Below are 22,575 nucleotides of genomic sequence, written 5' to 3' on the forward strand. Positions count from 1 at the left end.
ACGGTACTATATTCTCCCTCTGTCATCCTTGCCCACACCTGCAATCACATACCTCTTTCACTCCACGGGGAGATGGTGTTGCGTTCCCTCCAAGAGGCGTGTGTAACATGCACGTTCCACAGACAGAATGTAATGAAAAAAACAGTCCACTGAGAGAACTCTTTCAGAGTCAGTCTGAGCCCAGCTCAGAAACAGCTGGTGGATTTTCCACCACTGAGAATGAACACTACCCCTACTGCTCTCTGAACAAAGAAAAGAAAAATAAACTAAAAGACTCGTGTTAAATACGTATTTACCCAAGCACGTGTTAAATACGTATTTACCCAAGCACGTGTTAAATACGTATTTACCCAAGCACGTGTTAAATACGTATTTACCCAAGCACGTGTTAAATACGTATTTACCCAAGCACGTGTTAAATACGTATTTACCCAAGCACGTGTTAAATACGTATTTACCCAAGCACGTGTTAAATACGTATTTACCCAAGCACGTGTTAAATACGTATTTACCCAAGCACGTGAAATAAAATCTCATGTTATTTACACTGACTTAGATCAGTGGAGCACACAATTGTGGAAGTGTTTCAGTTAAAGGAAGGTGATTTCAGAATTAGTTTAATGCAATAGAATAGCATAGGGAATGTCTTATGTTGTATATCCTAAAGAATGGATTATTTGTGAAGATGTTATATTGGAATCTCAAAGTGAGGTATGTACTATTAAAATTACACATGCACAACACCAGGTGGTGTAACATTTGAGTACCCATTTGTATTGTTAGAGTAACTAATACCACGTTTAACACCTTTTTGTTTTGGTTACATGATTCCATGTGTGTTAATTCATAGTTTTGATGTCTTCACTATTATTCTACAATGTAGAAAATAGTAAAAATAAAGAAACCCTTGAATGAGTAGGTGTGTCAACTTTTGACTGGTACTTATATATAAAAAGCCAGCCCTTTCAACCTATACAAATATATATCTGACTAATGTTAGCGACACTATTTTCCAATATGCTGTGGTATCCATGATAATCCATCCATTCATTTCTTGGTGTTAAACTGGTGCTGATGAGAATGCATTCACGCTTCACAGGTTAGCGTTTTTGTCATGAATCTTGTTCTAGAGGCAGCTCTGCAGAGTGGTCACAAGCTGGCATAGCCACAAAGTCCTACAATATTATTTTAAACCTAACCACACTGCTAACCTTAGTGCTTAACCTTCATTTAAAGACAACAAATACACATTTTTGTTTTCAGAAATGTTTACAATAAAGCCAACTTTGACTTTGCAGCTGGACAATCTAGCGGAATTCTCTCAGTGCTGCCTCCAAGACAAGACTCATCCCAATAAATGTCAACCTGCGCATGCATCACGTTGGCATTACCCATAATGCACAGCGAGACGTTCCGTCAAACACGTAAACATACGAGTTTCTTAACGCGTTCATGTCCCAGTCGGAACTCGAAATATCCGAATAGCTAACTGATTACACGCGGCACGTGTACAACTATCCAGTTAGCATGTCGGAAGTTACTAGTTCCGCCAAATATCGAACGCGGCATCTGTCCTGCGTGTAAGTTTGCGCCACAACAGAATGTAGGCAAATAAAAACGGTGCCCGGTGATGCTACGTTACGAGAAATAAACTACTTTGTGGTGAGTGTTGCATTGACACGCGTCTTTTCAGGTTAGCTCACAAAATAACAATTAATGTTCTGTTTGGAAAGCTATGTTAGTTTTGCTCTTGACAGCTAGTTAATGTTAGCTAGAGTGCAGTAGCTTGCTAACTGACAGCACGTAGGACGAGGAGAGAGCAAAAGCGGGTATTTGAGTAACTAGCTAAAAAAAGGTGGTGTCTTTTTAATTGATATTATGCGACGTGGATAAAGATATTAAATGCCAATGCCAAGCTAACCGAGTAGTCCTGCTATTAAATATAACGTAATGTTAAGCTAGCAAATTAGCAAACATCACTAGCTAGCTATCACATTTTGCACCATCCTCGACAACGGATTTTGCCAGCAATCTGCTGATCAACCTAGCTAGCTTCAGCTATCTCCATGTCCAGTGTTACTGAGCTATCAATCGCTTATGCATGTACCATATCCTGGTAAACAATGGAGAGGAAAAAAATGCAGGCTCACTCAAGACAAATGTAGCCAGTTAGCTTACTAGCCAGGGGCTTGGAGAGGGCACATTTTTTTCGCGAGGCGTATTAAGTAGCCCAATATGTCCTCTTGGAGCCTACCGTTACTCCTTAACCATATATAGGTGTGAATCAATTTAACCTTTTTGGTTTTTGAAAATTATTTATCGCTGATATGAAAGGTAAGGAGGTCCTTACCTTCCTTATGGACCCACAACATTATTGTGTTTTTGAAACAAAACACCCATAAAAATGTACCTAAAAATACTTAATGTTGACTTATCAATTACAAGTAATATAGATGCATGCTTAATCTCTGCAATTTACCTCTGCTAGATCACATTTATAAATAAAAGTTCTATTTTTATATAACTGAAACAATTGGAAGGCCAAATTTTACATACAGTATTTTATGGAAATGATAAATTAACACAAATTAAGGGTGGCTTCCACAGCACATGAGGGACAGAATTTTACTGTGTGTTGCAAATGTATTTCTTGCACTTGATGCATGTGTACTAAACTCAGCAAAAAAAGAAACGTCCCTTTTTCAGGACCCTGTCTTTTAAAGATAATTTGTAAAAATCCAAATAACTTCACAGATCTTAATTGTAAAGGGTTTAAACACTGTTTCCCATGCTTGTTCAATGAACCATAAACAATTGCGGTCAAACAACCACCCCTCATCACTGTCAAACGCTCCCTAAAACACTTCAGCGAGCAGGCCTTCCTAATCGACCTGGCCCGGGTATCCTGGAAGGATATTGACCTCATTCTGTCAGTAGAGGATGCCTGGTTGTTCTTTAAAAGTGCTTTCCTCACCATCTTAAACAATCATGCCCCATTCAAAAATGTAGCACCAGGAACATATATAGCCCTTGGTTCACTCCAGACCTGACTGCATTAGCATCGAATAGCCCCCGCGAAATGATACCTTTCAGGAAAGTTAGGAACCAGTATACACAGGCAGTTAGGAGCGCAAAGGCTAGCTTTTTAAAAAAGAAATTTGCATCCTGTAGCACAAACTCCAAAAAGTTATCGGACACTGTAAAGTCCATGGAGAATAAGAGCACCTCCTCCCACCTGCTAGGAAACACTGTTACCACCGATAAATCCACGATAATGGAGAATTTCAATTAGCATTTCTCTACGGCTGGCCATGCTTTCCACCTGGCTACCCTGGTCAACAGCACTGCACCACCCCACAGCAACTTGCCCAAACCTCCCCCATTTCTCCTTCACCCAAATGCTGATGTTCTGAAAGAGCTGCAAAATCTGGACCTTCTCTTTCTAAAATCACCCACCGAAATTGTTGCAACCCCTATTACTAGCTTGTTCAACCTCTTTTTCGTATCGTCTGAGATTCCCAAAGATTGGAGGGGGAGGCACTCTAGACCCATACTGCTACAGACTTATATCTATCCTACCCTGCCTTTCTAAGGTCTTCGAAAGCCAAGTTAACAAACAGCTGACCGACCATTTTAAATCACACCGTACCTTCTCCGCTATGCAATCTGGTTTTCGAGCTGGTCATGGGTTCACCTCAGCCACGCTCAAGGTCCTAAACGATATCATAACCGGCATCGATAAGAGACAAGACTGTGCAGCTGTATTCATCGACCTGGCCAAGGCTTTCGACTGTCAATCACCACATTCTTATCGGCAGACTCAACAGCCTTGGTTTCTCAAATGACTGCTTCGCCTGGTTCACCAACTACTTCTCAGACTCTCTTCTCTGTATACATCAATGATGTCGCTCTTGCTGCTGGTGATTCTCTGATCCACCTCTACGCAGACGACACCATTCTGTATACTTCTGGCCCTTCTTTGGACACTGTGTTAACTAACTTTCAGACGAGCTTCAATGCCATACCTTTCCTTCTGTGGCCTCCAACTGCTCTTAAATGCAAGTAAAACTAAATGCGTGCTCTTCAACCGATCGCTGCCTGCACCTGCCCGCCCGTCCAGCATCAATACTCTGGACGGTTCTGACTTAGAATATGCGGACAAATGCCTAGTTGTCCGGTTAGACTGTAAACTCTCCTTCCAGACTCACATTAAGCATCTCCAATCCAAAATTAAATCTAGGATCTGCTTCCTATTTCGCAACAAAGCATCCTTCACTCATGCTGCCAAACATACCCTCGTAAAACTGACTATCCTGCCGATCCTTGACTTCGATGTCATTTACAAAATAGCCTTCAACACTCTACTCAACAAATTGGATGTAGTCTATCACAGTGCCATCTGTTTTGTTACCAAAGCCCCATATACTACCCACCACTGTGACCTGTATGCTCTCGTTGGCTGGCCCTCGCTTCATATTCGTTGCCAAACCCACTGCCAAACCCATCTTTGCTAGGTAAAGCCCCGCCTTATCTCAGCTCACTGGTCACCATAGCAGCACCCACCCATAGCACGCGCTCCAGCAGGTATTTTTCACTGGTCATCCCCAAAGCCAATTCCTCATTGGGCTGCCTTTCCTTCCCGTTCTCTGCTGCCAATGACTGGAATGAACTGCAAAAATCACTGAAGCTGGAGACTCCTAATTTCCCTCACTAACTTTAAGCACCAGCTATCAGAGCAGCTCACAGATTACTGCACCTGTACATAGCCCATCCAACTACCTCATCCCCATACTGTTATTTATTTATTTTGCATCCCAGTATCTCTACTTGCACATTCATCTTCTGCACATCTATCACTCCAGTGTTAAATTGCTCTATTGTTTTTTTCGCCACTATGGCCTATTTATTGCCTTACCTCCCTAATCTTACCTCATTTGCACACACTGTATATAGACTTTCTTTTGTATTATTGACTATGTTTATTCCATATGTAACTAACTCTGGTGTTTGTCGCACTGCTTTGCTTTATCTTGGCCAGGTCGCAGTTGTAAATGAGAGCTTGTTCTCAACTAGCCTACCCGGTTAAATAATAGTGAAATTAATCAAATTGAGAATTAATGAACATGCACCTGTGGAATGTTTAAGAGCTTACAGACGGTAGGCAATTAAGGTCACAGTTATGAGAACTTAGGAGACTAAAGAGGCCTTTCTACTGATTCTGAAAAACACAAATTAGGATCCCCAGGGTCCCTGCTCATCTGCATGAACATGCCTTAGGCATGCTGCAAGGATGCATGAGGACTGCAGATGTGGCAAGGCAATAAATTGCAATGTCCTTACTGTGAGACGTGTAAGACAGCACTACAAGGAAACAGGACAGACAGCTGATCGTCCTCGCAGTGGCAGACCACGTGTAACAACACCTGCACAGGATCGGAACATCCAAACATCAGACCTGCGGGACAGTTACAGGATGGCAACAACAACTGCCCGAGTTACACCAGGAACGCACAATCCCTCCATCAGTGCTCAGACTGTCTGCAATAGGCTGAGAGAGGCTGGACTGAGGGCTTGTAGGCCTGTTGTAAGGCAGGTCCTCACCAGACATCACCGGCAACAACATCGCCTATTGGCACAAAACCACCGTCGCTGAACCAGACAGGACTGGTAAAAAGTGCTCTTCATTGACAAGTCGAGGTTTTGTCTCACCAGGGGTGATGATCGGATTCGCGTTTATCGTCAAAGGAATGAGCGTTACACCGAGGCCTTTATTCTGGAGCAGGATCGATTTGGAGGTGGAGGGTCCGTCTGGGGCGGTGTCGCAGCGTCATCGGACCCCCCCCCCCCCCCACAGAAATGTCTGTCAACTTTCAGGTGTCTTGGTGGAAGAGTGGGGTAACATCTCACAGCAAGTACTGGCAAATCTGGTGCAGTCCATGAGGAGGAGATGCACTGCAGTATGTAATGCAGCTGGTGGCCACACCAGATACTGTTACTTTTGATTTTGAACCCCGCCCCCCTTCAGGGACACATTATTCCATTTCTGTTGGTCACATGTCTGTGGAACTTGTTCAGTTTGTCTCAGTTTGAGTCTTATGTTCATAGAAATAATTACACATGTTAAGTTTGCTGAAAATAAGTGCAGTTGACAGTGAGAGGATGTTTCTTTTTTTTGTGTGTCTTCCTGTCCTTCTTTGGTCCACACACATCCCAGCACTTCTTGTTGCTACCAGCTGCAATCTAGAATGATGAGAACTTAGTTCGGGAATTTTACTTAGTTTCAGCAGGCCAAGGTAGGAGAGTCAGACGCACACGTGTGCAACATCACTCACACTTCTGGTATTGGTGGTGTTGGTTCTGTGGGTCGGGTGGATGGGGCGCCAGCATCCTCCTCCTGAATGTTACTCACAATGGCTGCAGAAGCTGGGGTCCTCTGGATTTGAGTTCTTACCAATGCCTTGCCCAGCTCCTCGAAAAAGAGCCGTCTCCTCTGGAGCTTCTCTGTTCCAATCTCTCCTACCTCAAATGCCAATACCGATTAATCGGCCTGTTTTTTTTTTTTTTGTAAAATATTTTTTTGTAATAATGACAATTACAACAATACTGAATGAACACTTATTTTAACTTAATATAATACATCAATAAAATCTATTTAGCCTCAAATAAATAATGAAACATGTTCAATTTGGCTTATATAATGCAAAAACAAAGTGTTGGAGAAAGTAAAAGTGCAATATGTGCCATGTAAGAAAGCTAACGTTTAAGTGCCTTGCTCAGAACATGAGAACATATGAAAGCTGGTGGTTCCTTTTAACATGAGTCTTCAATATTCCCAGGTAAGAAGATTTAGGTTGTAGTTATTATTGGACTATTTCTCTCTATATACGATTTGTATTTCATATACCTTTGACTATTGGATGTTCTTATAGGCACTTTAGTATTGCCAGTGTAACAGTATAGCTTCCGTCCCTCTCCTCGCTACTACCTGGGCTCGAACTAGGAACACATCGACAAAAGCCACCCTCGAAGCAGCGTTACACATGCAGAGCAAGGGGAACAACTACTCCAAGTCTCAGATCGAGTGACGTTTGAAACGCTATTAGCGCGCACCCCGCTAACTAGCTAGCCATTTCACATCGGTTACACCAGCCTAATCTTGGGAGTTGATGGGCTTGAAGTCATAAACAGCGCAATGCTTGAAGCACAGTGAAGAGCTGCTGGCAAAACGCACGAAAGTGCTGTTTGAATGAATGCTTACGAGCCTGCTGGTGCCTACCACCGCTCAGTCAGACTGCTCTATCAAATCATAGACTTAATTATAATATAATAAACATACAGAAATATGAGCCTTAGGTCATTAATATGGTTAAATCCGGAAACTATCATCTCAAACAAAACGTGGCATCCCTAAGTCTAAATATTCCTGCTACATTTGATTTGATTTGAATTTGATTTGATACATTGCACAGCCTTCAATGTTATGTCATAATTACGTAAAATTCTGGTAAATTAGTTCGCAACGAGCCAGGCGGCCCAAACTGTTGCATATACCCTGACACTGCGTGCAATGAACGCAAGAGAAGTGACACAATTTCACCTGGTTAATATTGCCTGCTAACCTGGATTTATTTTAGCTAAATATGCAGGTTTAAAAATATATACGTGTGTATTGATTGATTTTAAGAAAGACATTGATGTTTATGGTTAGGTACACGTTGGCGCAATGCCGGTCCTTTTTCGCGAATGCGCACCGCATCGATTATATGCAGGACAGGCCAGATAAACTAGTAATATCATCAGCAATGTGTAGTTAACTAGTGAGTATGATTGATTGTTTTTTATAAGATAAGTTTAATGCTAGCTAGCAACTTACCTTGGCTTCTTACTGCATTCGCGTAACAGGCAGGCTCCTCGTGGAGTGCAATGTAAGGCAGGTGGTTAGAGCGTTGGACTAGTAACCGGAAGTTTGCAAAAACGAATCCCTGAGCTGACAAGGTAAAAATCTGTCGTTCTGCCCCTGAACAAAGCAGTTAACCTCTCTAGGGTATGTGGGACGAAATCTTCCCACCTACTCAACAGCCAGTGGAATCCCGTGGCGCGTTATTCAAATACCTTAGAAATGCTATTACTTCAATTTCTCAAACATGACTATTTTACACCATTTTAAAGACAAGACTCTCGTTAATCTAACCACACTGTCCGATTTCAAAAAGGCTTTACAACGAAAGCAAAACATTAGATTATGTCAGGAGAGTACCTAGCCAGAAATAATCAGACACCCATTTTTCAAGCTAGCATATAATGTCACATAAACCCAAACCACAGCTAAATGCAGCACTAACCTTTGATCTTCATCAGATGACAATCCTAGGACATTGTTGTACAATACATGCATGTTTTGTTCAATCAAGTTCATATTTATATCAAAAAACAGCTTTTTACATTAGCATGTGACGTTCAGAACTAGCATACCCACCGCAAACTTCCGGTGAATTTACTAAATTACTCACGATAAACGTTCACAAAAATCCTAACAATTATTTTAAGAATTATAGATACAGAACTCCTTTATGCAATCGCTATGTCCGATTTTTAAAATAGCTTTACGGTGAAAGCACATTTTGCAATATTCTGAGTAGATAGCCCAGCCATCACGGGCTAGCTGTTTAGCCCTCACCAAAGTAAGATTTACTATAAGAAAAATTTGATTACCTTTGCTGTTCTTCGTCAGAATGCACTCCCAGGACTTCTACTTCAATAACAAATGTTGGTTTGGTTCAAAATAATCCATAGTTATGTTCAAATATCCTCTGTTTTGTTCGTGCGTTCAAGACACTATCCGAAGGGTAAAGAAGGGTGATGCGCCCGACGCGTTTCGTGACAATTTCTAAATATTCCATTACCGTACTTCGAAGCATGTCAACCGCTGTTTAAAATCAATTTTATGCCATTTTTCTCGTAAAAAAAGCGATAATATTCCGACCGGGAAACCCTGTTTACTTTCAAAGAGAGAATATAAAAACATGGGGTCGCCGGTGCACCCGCCTCAGTCTCATGGTCCTCTGATATACCACTTACCAAAGGCGCTAATGTTTTTCAGCCATGGCCTGCAAAGACATCATTCAGCTTTTTCCCGCCTTCTGAGAGCCTATGGGAGCTGTAGGAAGTGTCACATTACAGCAGAGATCCTAAGTTTTCAATAAAGAGAGTGTAGAAGCCCAAGAAATGGTCAGACAGGCCACTTCCTGTAAGGAATCTTCTCAGGTTTTTGCCTGCCATATGAGTTCTGTTATACTCAGACACCATTCAAACAGTTTTAGAAACTTTAGGGTGTTTTCTATCCAAAGCCAATAATTATATGCATATTCTAGTTTCTGGGCAGTAGTAATAACCAGATTAAATCGGGTACGTTTTTTTATCCGGCCGTGTAAATACTGCCCCCTATCCCTAACAGGTTAACCCACCGTTCCTAGGCCGTCATTGAAAATAAGAATGTGTTCTTAACTGACTTGCCTAGTTAAATAAAGGTGTAAAAAAAATTGATTGTTACACAAATTTGAAATCGGCCCTAATTAATCGGCCATTCCGATTAATCGGTCGACCTCTATTCAGGAATGGGTGAGCATGTAGTCACCCAGGTGTCCTACACAAGTTTCCCAGATGTGGCCGAAGTGATACTTTTTGAAGTAAATAACTATATACAAAATGCTATTCTAACACCCCCCCCCAAAAAAAAGGGAAATTTGAAAAAATTTGAATTAACAAGGGTACTATTTACACACATTCAAAGTACAATATTGTGAAGACCCTCAGTCCTCTACACAATATTGTGCTACTGATGCCATGCCCCATAGCAGTCTCTTTCTGCTGTAAAGCAGAGGGTTACTGAACAAGTGGTGTAGGTGATGGGGCATTTCCTGTGACAAAGCGCACAACGACGCCTCCCTACTGTGCCCTTTTTGCCCTGAGGCACATTCATGCCTGCAGAGATGAATCTGGGCAGGTGAACACCACTGGTTGGAGCAGAAAGGACAGAGGTAGAGGGGACAGAAGGTGCTGCAGTGGACTTCCTGTAGCAAGCAAGCTCCTGGATGAGCTGCTCTCGGAAGGCTAGCTGTGAGATGGGGGGGCTGTCCACAGCTTTTAGCCATTTCCTTCTGGAGGATGAAGGCATTCACCACAGCAATGTCGATGAAATTATAGAAAAATGTCTTGTACCATTTCATTGTCTTGTGGAGAACATTGTAGTAACCTATCAGCGTGTCTGACAGGTCCACACCTCCCATGCCCTTGTTGTAATCCTGTATGGCTGCAGGAATGGGTACATTTTTGGTGGTCCGTGCCCCAGTAGCGCCCTTCACACGCCTGACGACGTGATCGCCACTGAAGGACTTGTGGATAATGGTGCACATGAGCACCTCTCTGGTATCCATCCGCTTCAGAAAGAGCAGACCATCTTGGCAAATCCATCTCATGGTACCCCGCTCAGCCCGCTTAGGCATGTCATTTGCCTTGGTTTTCGGAAAGCCCACTGTTGGTCCGAATGGTGCCACAAGCCCACACATCCAGCTTCCTCAGGTCTGTGAACAGGGTAGGGCTTGTGTAGAAGTTGTCCACAAAAAGTTTGTAGCCCTTCCCCAGCAGTTGAAAATCGAAACTCCATAACTGAGTCCTTTACCGGTCGCAAAACTGCTTTTCCCCTCAACAAAAAAATTGCACGTGTATGCACACGCAGAATCAGCCAAAACAAACAGTTTGTAGCCCCATTTAGTTGGTTTATTACACATGTATTGTTTTAGGCCTATTCTGGCCTTTTGAGGCTACCATCCTCTCATCGATGGAAAGTTTCTGGACGGGCTGAAAATAGGTCTTGCAGGCCTCAACCACACTGTGATAGGCTCTGCAAAATATAACCTCTATCAAACCTTGCTGTGTCTCGCTTCTTCGCGTTGTCCTTATCAACTTCTGGGTCACTGATATTAAGTGCCTGTGAGATTGTCAGAAACCTTTTGCATGACAGTGGAGGGGAAAGGCGGTTGATAGAGGGAAGTAGTTTTCCAGTAGTCTTTCAGGGTTTTCAGCTTCACAAGACCCATGTAAATGACCATTGACAGGTAACAAAAAAGATCTGACATGGAAATGGGCTTCCATCCCTCTTTCTTACCTGCCTGCTTCTTAGCACCATACTTATTAGTGTTCAACACCTGGGAATCAACAACTGACGGTGGAAAAACAGCTGAAAAAGTTGCATGGGTCATGTCCAGTTGAGGTCCTGGTGGCCTTTTCGGTCTAAATATTGGAGGTGGTGGCGCCACATCCTCCAGCACAGAGTGCCAACGACCCTCCTCTCTGATTGCAGGTTTCTCTTCCCCACCTCTGCTTCTTTGACAGACTTCACACCTAGCCGGGCGGGGGTAACTCAGTGTCACTTTCTCTATCAATTTCGTCAATAATATCGTGTAGATCTGTATATCTGGACTTTGCCTTTAATTTTCCAGATTTACTCGCTATAATTCTTTCGATAATATAGGGGAAAATGAATTCAAATTCAAACTGCTTTATTGGCATGAAAAACATTGTCAATATTGCCAAAGCAACAACGTTGTAATACAATTATAAACAATAACAGATAATAATATAAAATGGCAGTGAATAATAATAATACAAAATTGAATAAAAAGAATAACAAAATAGTACAATGTAATAAATTGAAATATGGAAAATGAATCAATAACTTAATAACGGTCATCTTCACCATTACATCAGTACTACAACTACTATCATTACCACTACTACTACCATCACCATCACTAAACTGCTATCATTACCATTACCACCCATACTGCTACTATTTGGAATGATTAACAACAATAATAGTAATAATAAGTAAGTTACTGCTTACTGTGCAGATTATATTATTCAGTGTCCCTCAGGCTATGGCAGGCAAATACATATTTGGCTGCAAGAGGAGCCATTACTCCTTCGCCCATGAGTATTTTGAGTTTTTCCTCTGGGTTTAATAAGTTCAAATTTGGAATAAATGTAGTCATTTCTGTAAATAACCAGTTAGGGCTAGGGGGCAGTATTGACACGGCTGGATAAATCGGGTACGTTTTTTAATCTGGTTACTACTCCTGCCCAGTAACTAGAATATGCATATACTTATTACATATGGATAGAAAACACCCTAAAGTTTCTAAAACTGTTTGAATGGTGTCTGAGTATAACAGAACTCATATGGCAGGCCAAAACCTGAGAAGATTTCATGCAGGAAGTGGCCTGTCTGACAAGGTGTCGTTCTTCTTGCCTCTGTTTATTGAAGACTGAGGATCTCTGCTATAACGTGACACTTCTTACGGCTCCCATAGGCTCTCAGAAGGCGGCAAAAAGCTGAATCGTGGCTTTGCAGGCTCTGGCTGAAAAAAAGTAGCGCGTTTGGGTAGTGGCTGGTTACAGTACTGTGAGACTCAGGCGCGTGCCCACGTCGACCGAATGCTTTGTTTTCTTTCCTCTGTTTACTTAAACGCAGATTCCCGGTCGGAATATTATCGCTTTTTTTACGAGAAAAATGGCATAAAAATGGATTTTAAACAGCGGTTGACATGCTTCGAAGTACGGTAATGGAATATTTAAATGTTTTGTCACGAATTGCGCCATGCTCGTGACCCTTATTTACACTTCGGATAGTGTCTAGAACGCACAAACAAAACGCCGCTATTTGGATATAACGATGGACTATTTTGGACCAAACCAACATTTGTTATTGAAGTAGCAGTCCTGGGAGTGCATTCTGACGAAGAACATCAAAGGTAATCAAACTTTTGTAATAGTAAATCTGACTTTGGTCAGGGCTAAACTTGGTGGGTGTCTAAATAGCTAGCCGTGATGGCTGGGCTATCTACTGAGAATATTGCAAAATGTGCTTTCACCGAAAAGCTATTTTAAAATCGGACACCTCGATTGCACAAAGGAGTTCTGTAGCTATAATTCTTAAAATAATTGTTTTTTTGTGAACGTTTATCGTGAGTAATTTAGTAAATTCACCGGAGGTTTGCGGGGGGTATGCTAGTTCTGAACGTCACATGCTAATGTAAAAAGCTGGTTTTTATATAAATATGAACTTGATTGAACTAAACATGCATGTATTGTGTAACATAATGTCCTAGGTGTGTCATCTGATGAAGATCATCAAAGGTTAGTGCTGCATTAGCTGTCTTCTGGGTTTATGTGACATTATATGCTAGCTTGAAAAATAGGTGTCTATTTCTGGCTGGGTACTCTGCTGACATAATCTAATGTTTTGCTTTCGTTGTAAAGCCTTTTTGAAATCGGACAGTGTGGTTAGATTAACGAGAGTCTTGTCTTTAAAATGGTGTAAAATAGTCATATGTTTGAGAAATTTAAGTAATAGCATTTCTAAGGTATTTGAATAACGCGCCACAGGATTCAACTGGCTGTTGAGTACGTGGGACGAATTCGTCCCGCCTAGCCCAGAGAGGATAAGGAATCTCTTTGTGAGGAATATTTATCACAGTAAAGGAGAAAGTGCATCTGTCTCTACCTCCCTTGTCGTGCAGTGACCACATACATGCTCCTCTTTTGGGTAGCCATGTCTTTTTATGTCTGCCGGTTTCTATTGCCAATCGGTGGTCACTCAGCCTGTACTTGGTAAGGATCTCTCTCTGCTTTGTATCTCTGACAGAGTGGAGATAATCAGCCAATTCATATTCTCTGTTTAGGGTCAGATAGCAATTTAGTCGGCTTTGGGGTTTTGTTTTATTTTTCCAATGTTGTAAATATGAGTCCTTTGATTTGGTTAATGATTTTGTTTATTTGAATTCTTTCTTTTGAAGCAGTGCTGGTGTCCGCTTGGTTGGTGAGGTCCAACACCAGCTGACTGAGAGGGCTCGTTTCTGGGCTCAGCTCTTGGGTTTGGAGTGCTTTAAATTGCAGACTTGAATTTGGACTTGAATTTAGATGTCGCCAAAATTTTAAATGATCTTTTCTGTATTTTCATTATTACTGGAAAGCGGACCAATTCTGCCCTACATGCATTAGTTGGTGTATTTCTCTGGAGTTGTAGGATTTTCTGACAGAATTCTGCATGTAGGGCTTCAATTGGATGTTTGTCCCACATTTTAAAGTCCAGTTTATTGAGTGGCCCCCAAACCTCACTTCCGTAAAGAGCTATTGGTAGGATTACACTGTCAAATATTTTGGTCCAAATTCTAATTGGGATGTTGATTTTTGAATGATTTCATTTTTATTGCATACAATGCTCTGCGGGCTTTTTCTTTGAGTGCATTCACTGCCATATTAAAGTTTCCCGATGCCGATATGGTCAGACCAAGGTAGGTGTAATTTTTAGTGTGTTCAATGATGGTGTTGTTCAGGGTGAATTTATATTTGTATTTCTGAAATCTGGTTTTCTTTTGGAAAATCATGATTTTCGTTTTTTTTTATTTTACTGCCAGGGCCCAATTATGGCAATATTGCTCTAGAATATTAATGTTCTGTTGAAGACCTTCTTTGGTTGGTGATAGAAGTACCAAGTCATCAGCATATAGCAGGTATTTCACCTCTGTGTCAAATAGTGTGAGTCCTGGGGCTGGAGAATGGTCCAACATGTCTGCTAATTCATTGATATAAATGTTGAAAAGGTTTGAACTCAAACTGCAGCCTTGTCTCACACCTCGACATTGTGAAAATAATTCTGTTCTTTGGTTTGATTTTTATTGCACATTTATTTTCTGTGTACATACATTTTATTAAGTCATACACCTTACCACCAAGCCCACTTTGGAGAATTTTGTAGAATAGCCCTTCATGCCAAATAGAATCATGCTTTTTTAAAGTCAATAAAGCAAGCCAAGATTTTGCCCTCTTTTTTTTTGGTGGACGTGTTTATTAATGTGTGTGTGTGTGTGTATATATGGTCAGTAGTGCGATGGTTAGGGAGAAAGCCAATTTGACATTTACTTATTACATTTTTTTTCTTGCCGACTGGTTTGATCTCAACTCAATACTGCTAAGCACAAACAACGTGGCTCCTTCAGGTAGAAATTTCAATGGCGAACGGCTGTGTTACACTCGACTTTCGCTTCAAGAGCTGGTCTTCCCGGATATAACCATTAGATATTGCAGTTTACCTCAGCTCATTGGCTATCTACCAAGCTAGATTTCAAGACGATCAGTGGTCATTGGGCCGAAATAGTCAATCAACAAAGCACTGGTCATATCATTGGCGCGCAATGTGGTCATTGTTTGGTGTGTTCAAATCAGTTCCTTTCGGTCAATACGTCCCGCAAAAAGAACCATCATGTATGGTTGTGTTACTAACAAACAGAGGATTGCAATGAAACCAACCATGACTAGATAAATGTACGTTTAGTGTGAGTAATTACATCGACTGTTTCGTCGGAAGTTGAAGGAGACGGAATTCATGACACAAGCCGTTTACAAAATGCTTCGTGTTAGGCTATAAAAATGGATTTCATCAAACAAAACGACCATTTATTGTGAAGGTTGGACCTTTTTGTATTGCCAAAAGAAGATCTTCAAAGGTAATTGATTATTTTATTGCTATTTCTGACTTTCGTGATGTTTCATTCAAAACATATTGCAAATGCCAATGTGTAACACAGAAAAAATCCAATAGATGGCGAGCACGCTCCACTGTAAATTTTCATATTGCAAATGCACATCAAGACCCAAGGGTCAAATTTTGAATTTTTTTTTTTTTTCAAAAACTTATCACCCCCTTAATTAGTGCCTTCTGGACCGTTTTCTGAAATTCTTGCTATTTTTATATATATATTTTTTTATTATTTCAAAAAAGTTTTGTCAATTATACATGTATAAAATCTGTATGAACATGCTTTTGTAAAAAAAAATTACAACTTTTTTTTTTGTCCATTTGCAATATGATTTCATAGGAAGTCAAAAGTCAGTGAACCATTGCCAAATGCAATGTGAAAGTATTGAAAGTGCTAAATCAGGATGTTATGTCCGTTTGCCATGTACGATCATAGGAAGTCAGTTTCCAAACCCAAAAGTCAGTGAACCATGTCCAAATGGCATTTATACTGCCCAAATGATATATATATATATATATATATATATATATATAGCACTATGTTAAGCCATGAATCAACCTAGATGGTCTATTTGTCATGAATGATGAGGGAGTAAGTTTTCTTTTATGATTTTTATTTTATTTTATAAACTTCAAAAATCTCCAGGGGCACCCCCTATTGGATGGGCACGGGTGGGGGGTGCTCCCTACCCAACCGTGGACCTCTTGCACCTCCCTAAAGGCATTAAAAGCCATTTTTTTAAAAAAGGTCTCCTGGTAACCTGTTCCAGGCACACGGCGGTCCATTTGCAATATCTTTCAATGGGCATTTACCATCACGAATTTGCCATGCTCAAAAATACTGCAGGAATGCGAAATTGACTGGCCCGATGAACTCAGGATGGCCGGGCAGTGATTCTGGTTCCTCTCCATCGCTCGTTGGTGTTGATTTCAGAATGTCAATTTGGTGATGGTCTATCACTGTTTGTTTAACCTCTTACATCTAGGCGTTCCGCTAGCGGAACCCCTAGCCAACAGCCAATGGGATCGCATGGTGCGAAATACAAAAACCTCATCCAATAATTTACATTTTTCACACATACGACTATTTTACACTATTTGAAAGATAAACCTCTCCTGAATCCAACCACGTTGTCCGATTTTCAAAAAGGCTTTACAGTGAAAGCAAAACATTAGATTATGTTAGGAGAGTACATAGACCAAAATAACCACACAGCCATTTTCCAAGCAAGCATATATGTCAATAAAACCCAAAACACAGCTAAATGAAGCACTAACCTTTGATCTTCCTCAGATGACACTCCTAGGACGTTATGTTATACAATACATGTATGTTTTGTTCAATCAAGTTCATATTTATATCCAAAAACAGCTTTTTACATTGGCGCGTGATGTTCAGAAAATGTATTCCCACCAAAAACTTCCGGTGAATTTACAAAAATACTTATCATAAACGTTGACAAAATACATAATTATTTTAAGAATTATAAATACAGAACTCCTTTAAGCAATCACTGTGACAGATTTTAAAATAGCTTTTCAGCGAAAGCACATTTTTCAATATTCTGAGTACATAGCTCGCCATCACGGCTGTTCAGACACCCGCCAAGTTCGAGGCAACCTAAACTCAGAATTAGTATTAGAAATATATTGTATTACCTTTGCTGATCTTCGTCAGAATGCACTCCCAGGATTGCTACTTCCACAAGAAATGTTGTTTTTGTTCGAAATAATCCATAGTTATGTCCAAATACCTCCGTTTTGTTTGTGCGTTCAGGTAACTATCCAAAGGGTAATGCGCGAGCGCAATTCGAGACACAAAAAGTCAAAGTTCCTTTACCGTACTTAGAAGCATGTCAAACGCTGTTTTAAAGTCAATTTACATGGTATTTTTTATGTAAAATTGCGCTAATATTCCAACCCGACAATAGTGTATTCATTCAAGGAGGACAAGAAAAAACTGCGTGCTCGTGTGAACGCGCAATTCTCAGACTTTCCACTTCCTGCTTGGAATTTTCTCAGGTTTTTGCCTGCCATATGAGTTCTGTTATACACAGACACCATTTCAAACAGTTTTAGAAACTTTAGTGTTTTCTATCCACATCTACTAATGATATGCATATTCTCGTTTCTGGGCAAGAGTAGTAACCAGTTTAAATTGGGTACGTTTTTTTTTTTTTATCCGGTCGTGAAAATGCTGCCCCCTATCATATCAGGTTAAACATATTACAAATGGACAAAAGTCAGCCAGCAAGTCACCGTCCATCAATCAATTAGCTATCATTCTGACACTAAACTGACACCACACCCACTTTTTCCAACTCGTTTAGAAGCCAACTATCACATATTTCAGAGCAGGCCCAAAATTCACAGTGCCTTCTGTTTAAACCATAATAAAAACATAAAACACGTAGTTACGTTCTAGTTGCGGGTCCAGTTCTGACATTGTGTAGGCCTAGCTGAGGCGACCCCCGAATTCCAAGTTTTGGCTCGATAGGTCAATTTGAGCCCAAGCAGTGACCTTAATTGGAGCTGAAAATCCAAATTTTTCCGGGCGTTACTACGGGGTCCTTGAATGAGCTATCAGACAGAAACGTTAGGGTCCGTCTATGGGCCGAGGCGGTTTCAATGCACCTAGTCTTGCGACTCTGGGACTTTTCTAAATGTTGTCATTTTTGTGATGGCCATAATGAATTGAAGTTATTGCAAATGTACGAGGCTGTTTCTCAGTCTGAGAACCTTCTAGAGCCACATAACTCACCGTGCACTATCGACTTGAGCTCTAGAACAGGTTTCTAAAGTTTCAGAACTCTAGGTCTGACGGTTCTTTGACAGTTCGAACAAAGGTAACTATTGCAGGCTCTGTGTCTCTAAGCCCCACACTGTCACTCCGTCCTTGCTGTGTTTTGTGTGTGAGCTTTCCTTGGAAATCTGATGGGATTAATGACTGATTTACAGTTCATGTGGGTTGCCTAATCACATATTTGAAGTTTTGGAAAGATGTGACTTTTTTAACCCTTCGAAAGAGCCCCTTTGACCCCAATTAAAGGCACTTCCGGTTGGCACAGGAAGCTTAATGTAAACACATCCTCATTGGGCTTTTACAGAATTCTGAGTTTAAAGTCTACGTTAAGAACTGACTGATTTACACAGGGTTGAATGCAGTGATTATTATATATTTTTATTTCAAACTGCAGGTTTGGTACATCAAAACACCTTTAGGGTGAATTTAACCTTCTGGTTGCTCCAGGAAGCTTAGAATCAACACAGGCAGACCTCATAGTGGCCTGATGAATTGTCATCGGAGACAGGTTCATAAGGCAGTCATAACCCACATAGGCTTCATGTTGAATTACGGGGAAGAGGCAATGTATTCCTATGGGGAGAGAAGTCATTGCAAACTGTTTGATGTAAACACCTTCTTTTCACTGTTAAGGGTTAATGCCACACGGTCAAGGTTAGGCTTGCACAGATCGGGAGGACCTCAGGAACGTTCCTGAGGTCGAATTGTGCTTCTAACCCTAACGGTTCTCTCGCTGTCACCCAAAAGCACTTGAAATTTAGGTCCAGGCTTCATTATGGGCCTACTTTTTTTCACGGTCGCTGCGCTCGGACTGCGCGAGCTACGGTCAAGCGGGGTATCTCGTTGAACTCGGCCCAGCCTAGAGATTATGGTAATGCCATTGCGGGCTTGGTGTGTCTTCAAGCCCCGCACTGTCTCACTCCATCCTTTGTGTGTGTGTTTTATTTTTTTCTTTGACATCTGTTGGGAGAAATGACTGATTTACAGTTCAGGAGGGTTGCCTAATCACACATTAAGTTTTGGAAAGGTCTGACCTTTTTAACCCTAAGAAACAGCCCCTATGGCCCCAATTTAAGGCACTTCACCATTGACACAGGAAGCTGAAAGTGAACACATATCCTCATTGGGGTAGGCTCTTATAGAATATTGAGTTAAGTCTTTACATTAACCCCTGTGCGGCCTCGGACATCCAGCGAAAAATCATATCGCCATTAGCATAACAAAATGTAATATTTTTTTAAAATTTATTTTCAAATTATATTGTTTTATAGATGCACCTCTCCTGAATCGAACCACGTTGTCCGATTTCAAAAAGGCTTTACAGCAAAAGCAAAACATTAGATTATGTTAGAGTATATCGTAAAAGTAGCCACATAGCCTTTTTCCGACCAACCACATGCATCACAAATAACCAAAAAACAGCTAAATGCAGCACTAACCTTTTACAAACTTCATCAGATGACACTCCTAGGACATCATGTTACACAATACATGCATTCTTTTGTTCGATAAAGTTGATATTTATATATAAAAACAGCATTTTACGTCGGTGCGTAACGTTGACTAACTATTTTCCCTCAAATGCATCCGATGAAACAGAGCTACAATTTACTAAATTACTATTCGAAAACATTTTTAAAATGTAATATTGTCATTCTAAGATTTATAGATGAATATCTCTTGAAAGCACATGTAATGCCAGATTTAAAATTAACTTTACTGGGTAATCATACTTTGCGATGAAAGGGGATGCGATACTCTGAAAAATAGGCTAACGTTACAGGTCAGCGCCATCTTGGAACAATCGCATATCACATCTAGTCTTGTATACTATTGTCAATAATCCCTTACCTTTGGTTGTCTTCATCAGAAAGCACTTCCAGGAATCCCAGGTCCACAACAAATGTATTTTCGTTCGAAAAAAATTACTCTTATGTTCCAAGAGCTTGTTCTTGTTAGCGCGTCTGAAGGCTGATCCAAATGCTCCGTCGGACGCGGCACAGCCATTTCGAGAAAATGCTTTTTTTTCCCATTTAGGTTCGTTCAAACGTTGTATAACATAAATCTTCAAGGCGTTTTTCAACGAGAGCCAATAAGATTCGAGGGGGACGATTGCATTGTTTCAAAACGTTTCGAAAGGGGAGGGTAACCAGGGGCGCCGGCGTCATAATGGTGATGGCCCTCTCCGTGTGACCACGTTCCACAGCGTCTCATTCACTTTGTAAAGACTGGGGACATCTAGTGGAAGCAATAGGAAGTGCTCAATGAACCATAGCTCACGGTGTAATTAATAGGCAACGTGATGAAGTTGAGTTCGCAATTCAGAATTCCACTTCCTGTTTCCATCTGTGTCGGGGTTTTGACTGCCATATGAGTTCTGTTATACTCACAGACACCATTCAAACAGTTTTAGGAACTTTAGGGTGTTTTCTATCCACAAGTATTAATTATATGCATATCCTAGCTTCTGAGTTTGAGTAGTAGGCCGTTTAAAATGGGCACAATTTTTTTTCAAAATGCGCTGTGGCGCCCCCTATCCTAGGCGACCGTCAAGAGGTTAAGAACTGACTTATTTACAGAGGGTTGAATGAATGTGTTATTTCAGAAAATCACATATCTCGCAGAGCTCTGAAACCTGCCTTAGCGGATTTGTCTGAACACGCTGCAACTGGATCTGTAACTTTTGGGAAAACTTTTTTTTTTAACATCACTAATTGTACGATTTCTCTTAAATTACGATAGATAAATGTCTGGTTCTTTTTTTTCCTGACACCGTAGGTTCATGTACTTTGACGTGAAGCGGTCAAATTAGTGCTCTATTTTAGTTTTTGACCTTTAATCTCATAAAAATGGCCTTAACTCAAAAAGAGTTGAGGCCTCGACGCCATCTTGTTCGGGGCTAACTACCCATTATGCCAAACCTATGCTCACTAAGTTTCGTCTTCGAAGTCTTTTCCGTTTAGGAGAAATGGCCATGTCGTGATTGATGTTTTGTACATTTGCAATAAGATTCCATTCACCATCTGCTGGAATTTACTGGGACAGCGGAAAAATTACCAAAATGTGAACATTTTATACAATGGAATCCCGAATGTCCGAGAGACTTCGTTCGATGACTTCCCGGAAGATCTGGCCCCGGTGCACGGCCCGCCGCTGTCCGCGAATTTTACAAACATTCACGGACGTCTAAGGGACCGTACATTTGCAATATGGAGTTTCTCATCGATCATACAGCAAATGCCAAAAAGTGTCCTTCATGTATGTAAGATGCATATATTTACAAGAATGTTTAATATTACGAATGGTGTATTTAGAATTTTTGCACTCTGCAATTTCACTGGATGTTAGTCAGGTGGGACGCTAACGTCCCACCAAGCCTAGAGGTTTTAAGGAGCCACACATGCCAAGCTGTTTTGTGTCCCTCTCTCAATTTGCACCTGGCTGGGTTAGTGTGGGAAAATACTGCATTTTTATTTTATTTTTTACAACATATTGTAATAACATTGTGCAGGTTCCCATCAAGACATTGTGTAGTTCCACACACTACAAAGGGTAAAGAGTGCGAGAAAAGCGGGAGACAGGTTCTTGGTGCTATGTTGGAACAGCAGGCCCAGGGAGGAAGAAGACAGTGTCAAGGCACACAGCAAACCTTTGTTTAATTTTTACTTGTTTTCACCTACATACACACTTTTATTACCCTCGGGTCCACTGGACCCGAACACCACACATGTAATATGAATATGTAAGGGGGTGTTATTTTGCATGTTCTTCACAGAAAATGAGCCAAGGCCAATGAGTCTCAGGTTATTCATTGTATCATTTTTCTTTTAGTAAACATTGAAAATGGGTCCCACAGACCCGAACAACACACAAGGGTTTTAACAAAACTCCCCCGTACAGAAGACGCCTTCTTCCAATGACTGATGTGTAATGGAACTGAGATTCATGATCAAGGTCAAGCTATTAGCACTTTGAAAAACTGCTATCCAAGGTACCGAACCGTGGCAGACAGAGATTAGTCCCGCACTAACTTCAGTTGTCCCATTTATTATGATCTATTCTAGTGTTACACAAGGCTACCCAAAATAATGTAAATTAGATATAGCTATGGTAATATTGATATGCTGGCAATTCTGTGAAACTAGGCCTATTTTATCAGAATGCTAATGAATTCACA

General features: G+C 40.8%; 1 protein-coding gene across 3 annotated transcripts in view; it reads left to right on the top strand.

Moving 5' to 3' along the window:
- The first annotated feature begins 1,512 nt into the window (after positions 1-1,512).
- Positions 1,513-22,575, top strand: part of sec22a (SEC22 homolog A, vesicle trafficking protein) — a 41,446-nt gene continuing 20,383 nt past the window's right edge. Inside the window, exons 1-2 of one of the 3 annotated variants that reach the window (XM_045704772.1) lie at positions 1,521-1,662; positions 22,230-22,352. In XM_045704772.1, the coding sequence (XP_045560728.1) occupies positions 22,329-22,352 (24 nt within the window). In that variant the 5' untranslated portion in view covers positions 1,521-1,662; positions 22,230-22,328. Of the gene's footprint in view, positions 1,663-22,229; positions 22,390-22,575 lie in introns of all 3 variants that reach the window. The other 2 variants (XM_045704774.1, XM_045704773.1) reach the window with 2 other exon arrangements.

The sequence above is a fragment of the Salmo salar genome, chromosome ssa21 (genome assembly GCF_905237065.1).
Source record: "Salmo salar chromosome ssa21, Ssal_v3.1, whole genome shotgun sequence".
Lineage (NCBI taxonomy): Eukaryota > Metazoa > Chordata > Actinopteri > Salmoniformes > Salmonidae > Salmo > Salmo salar.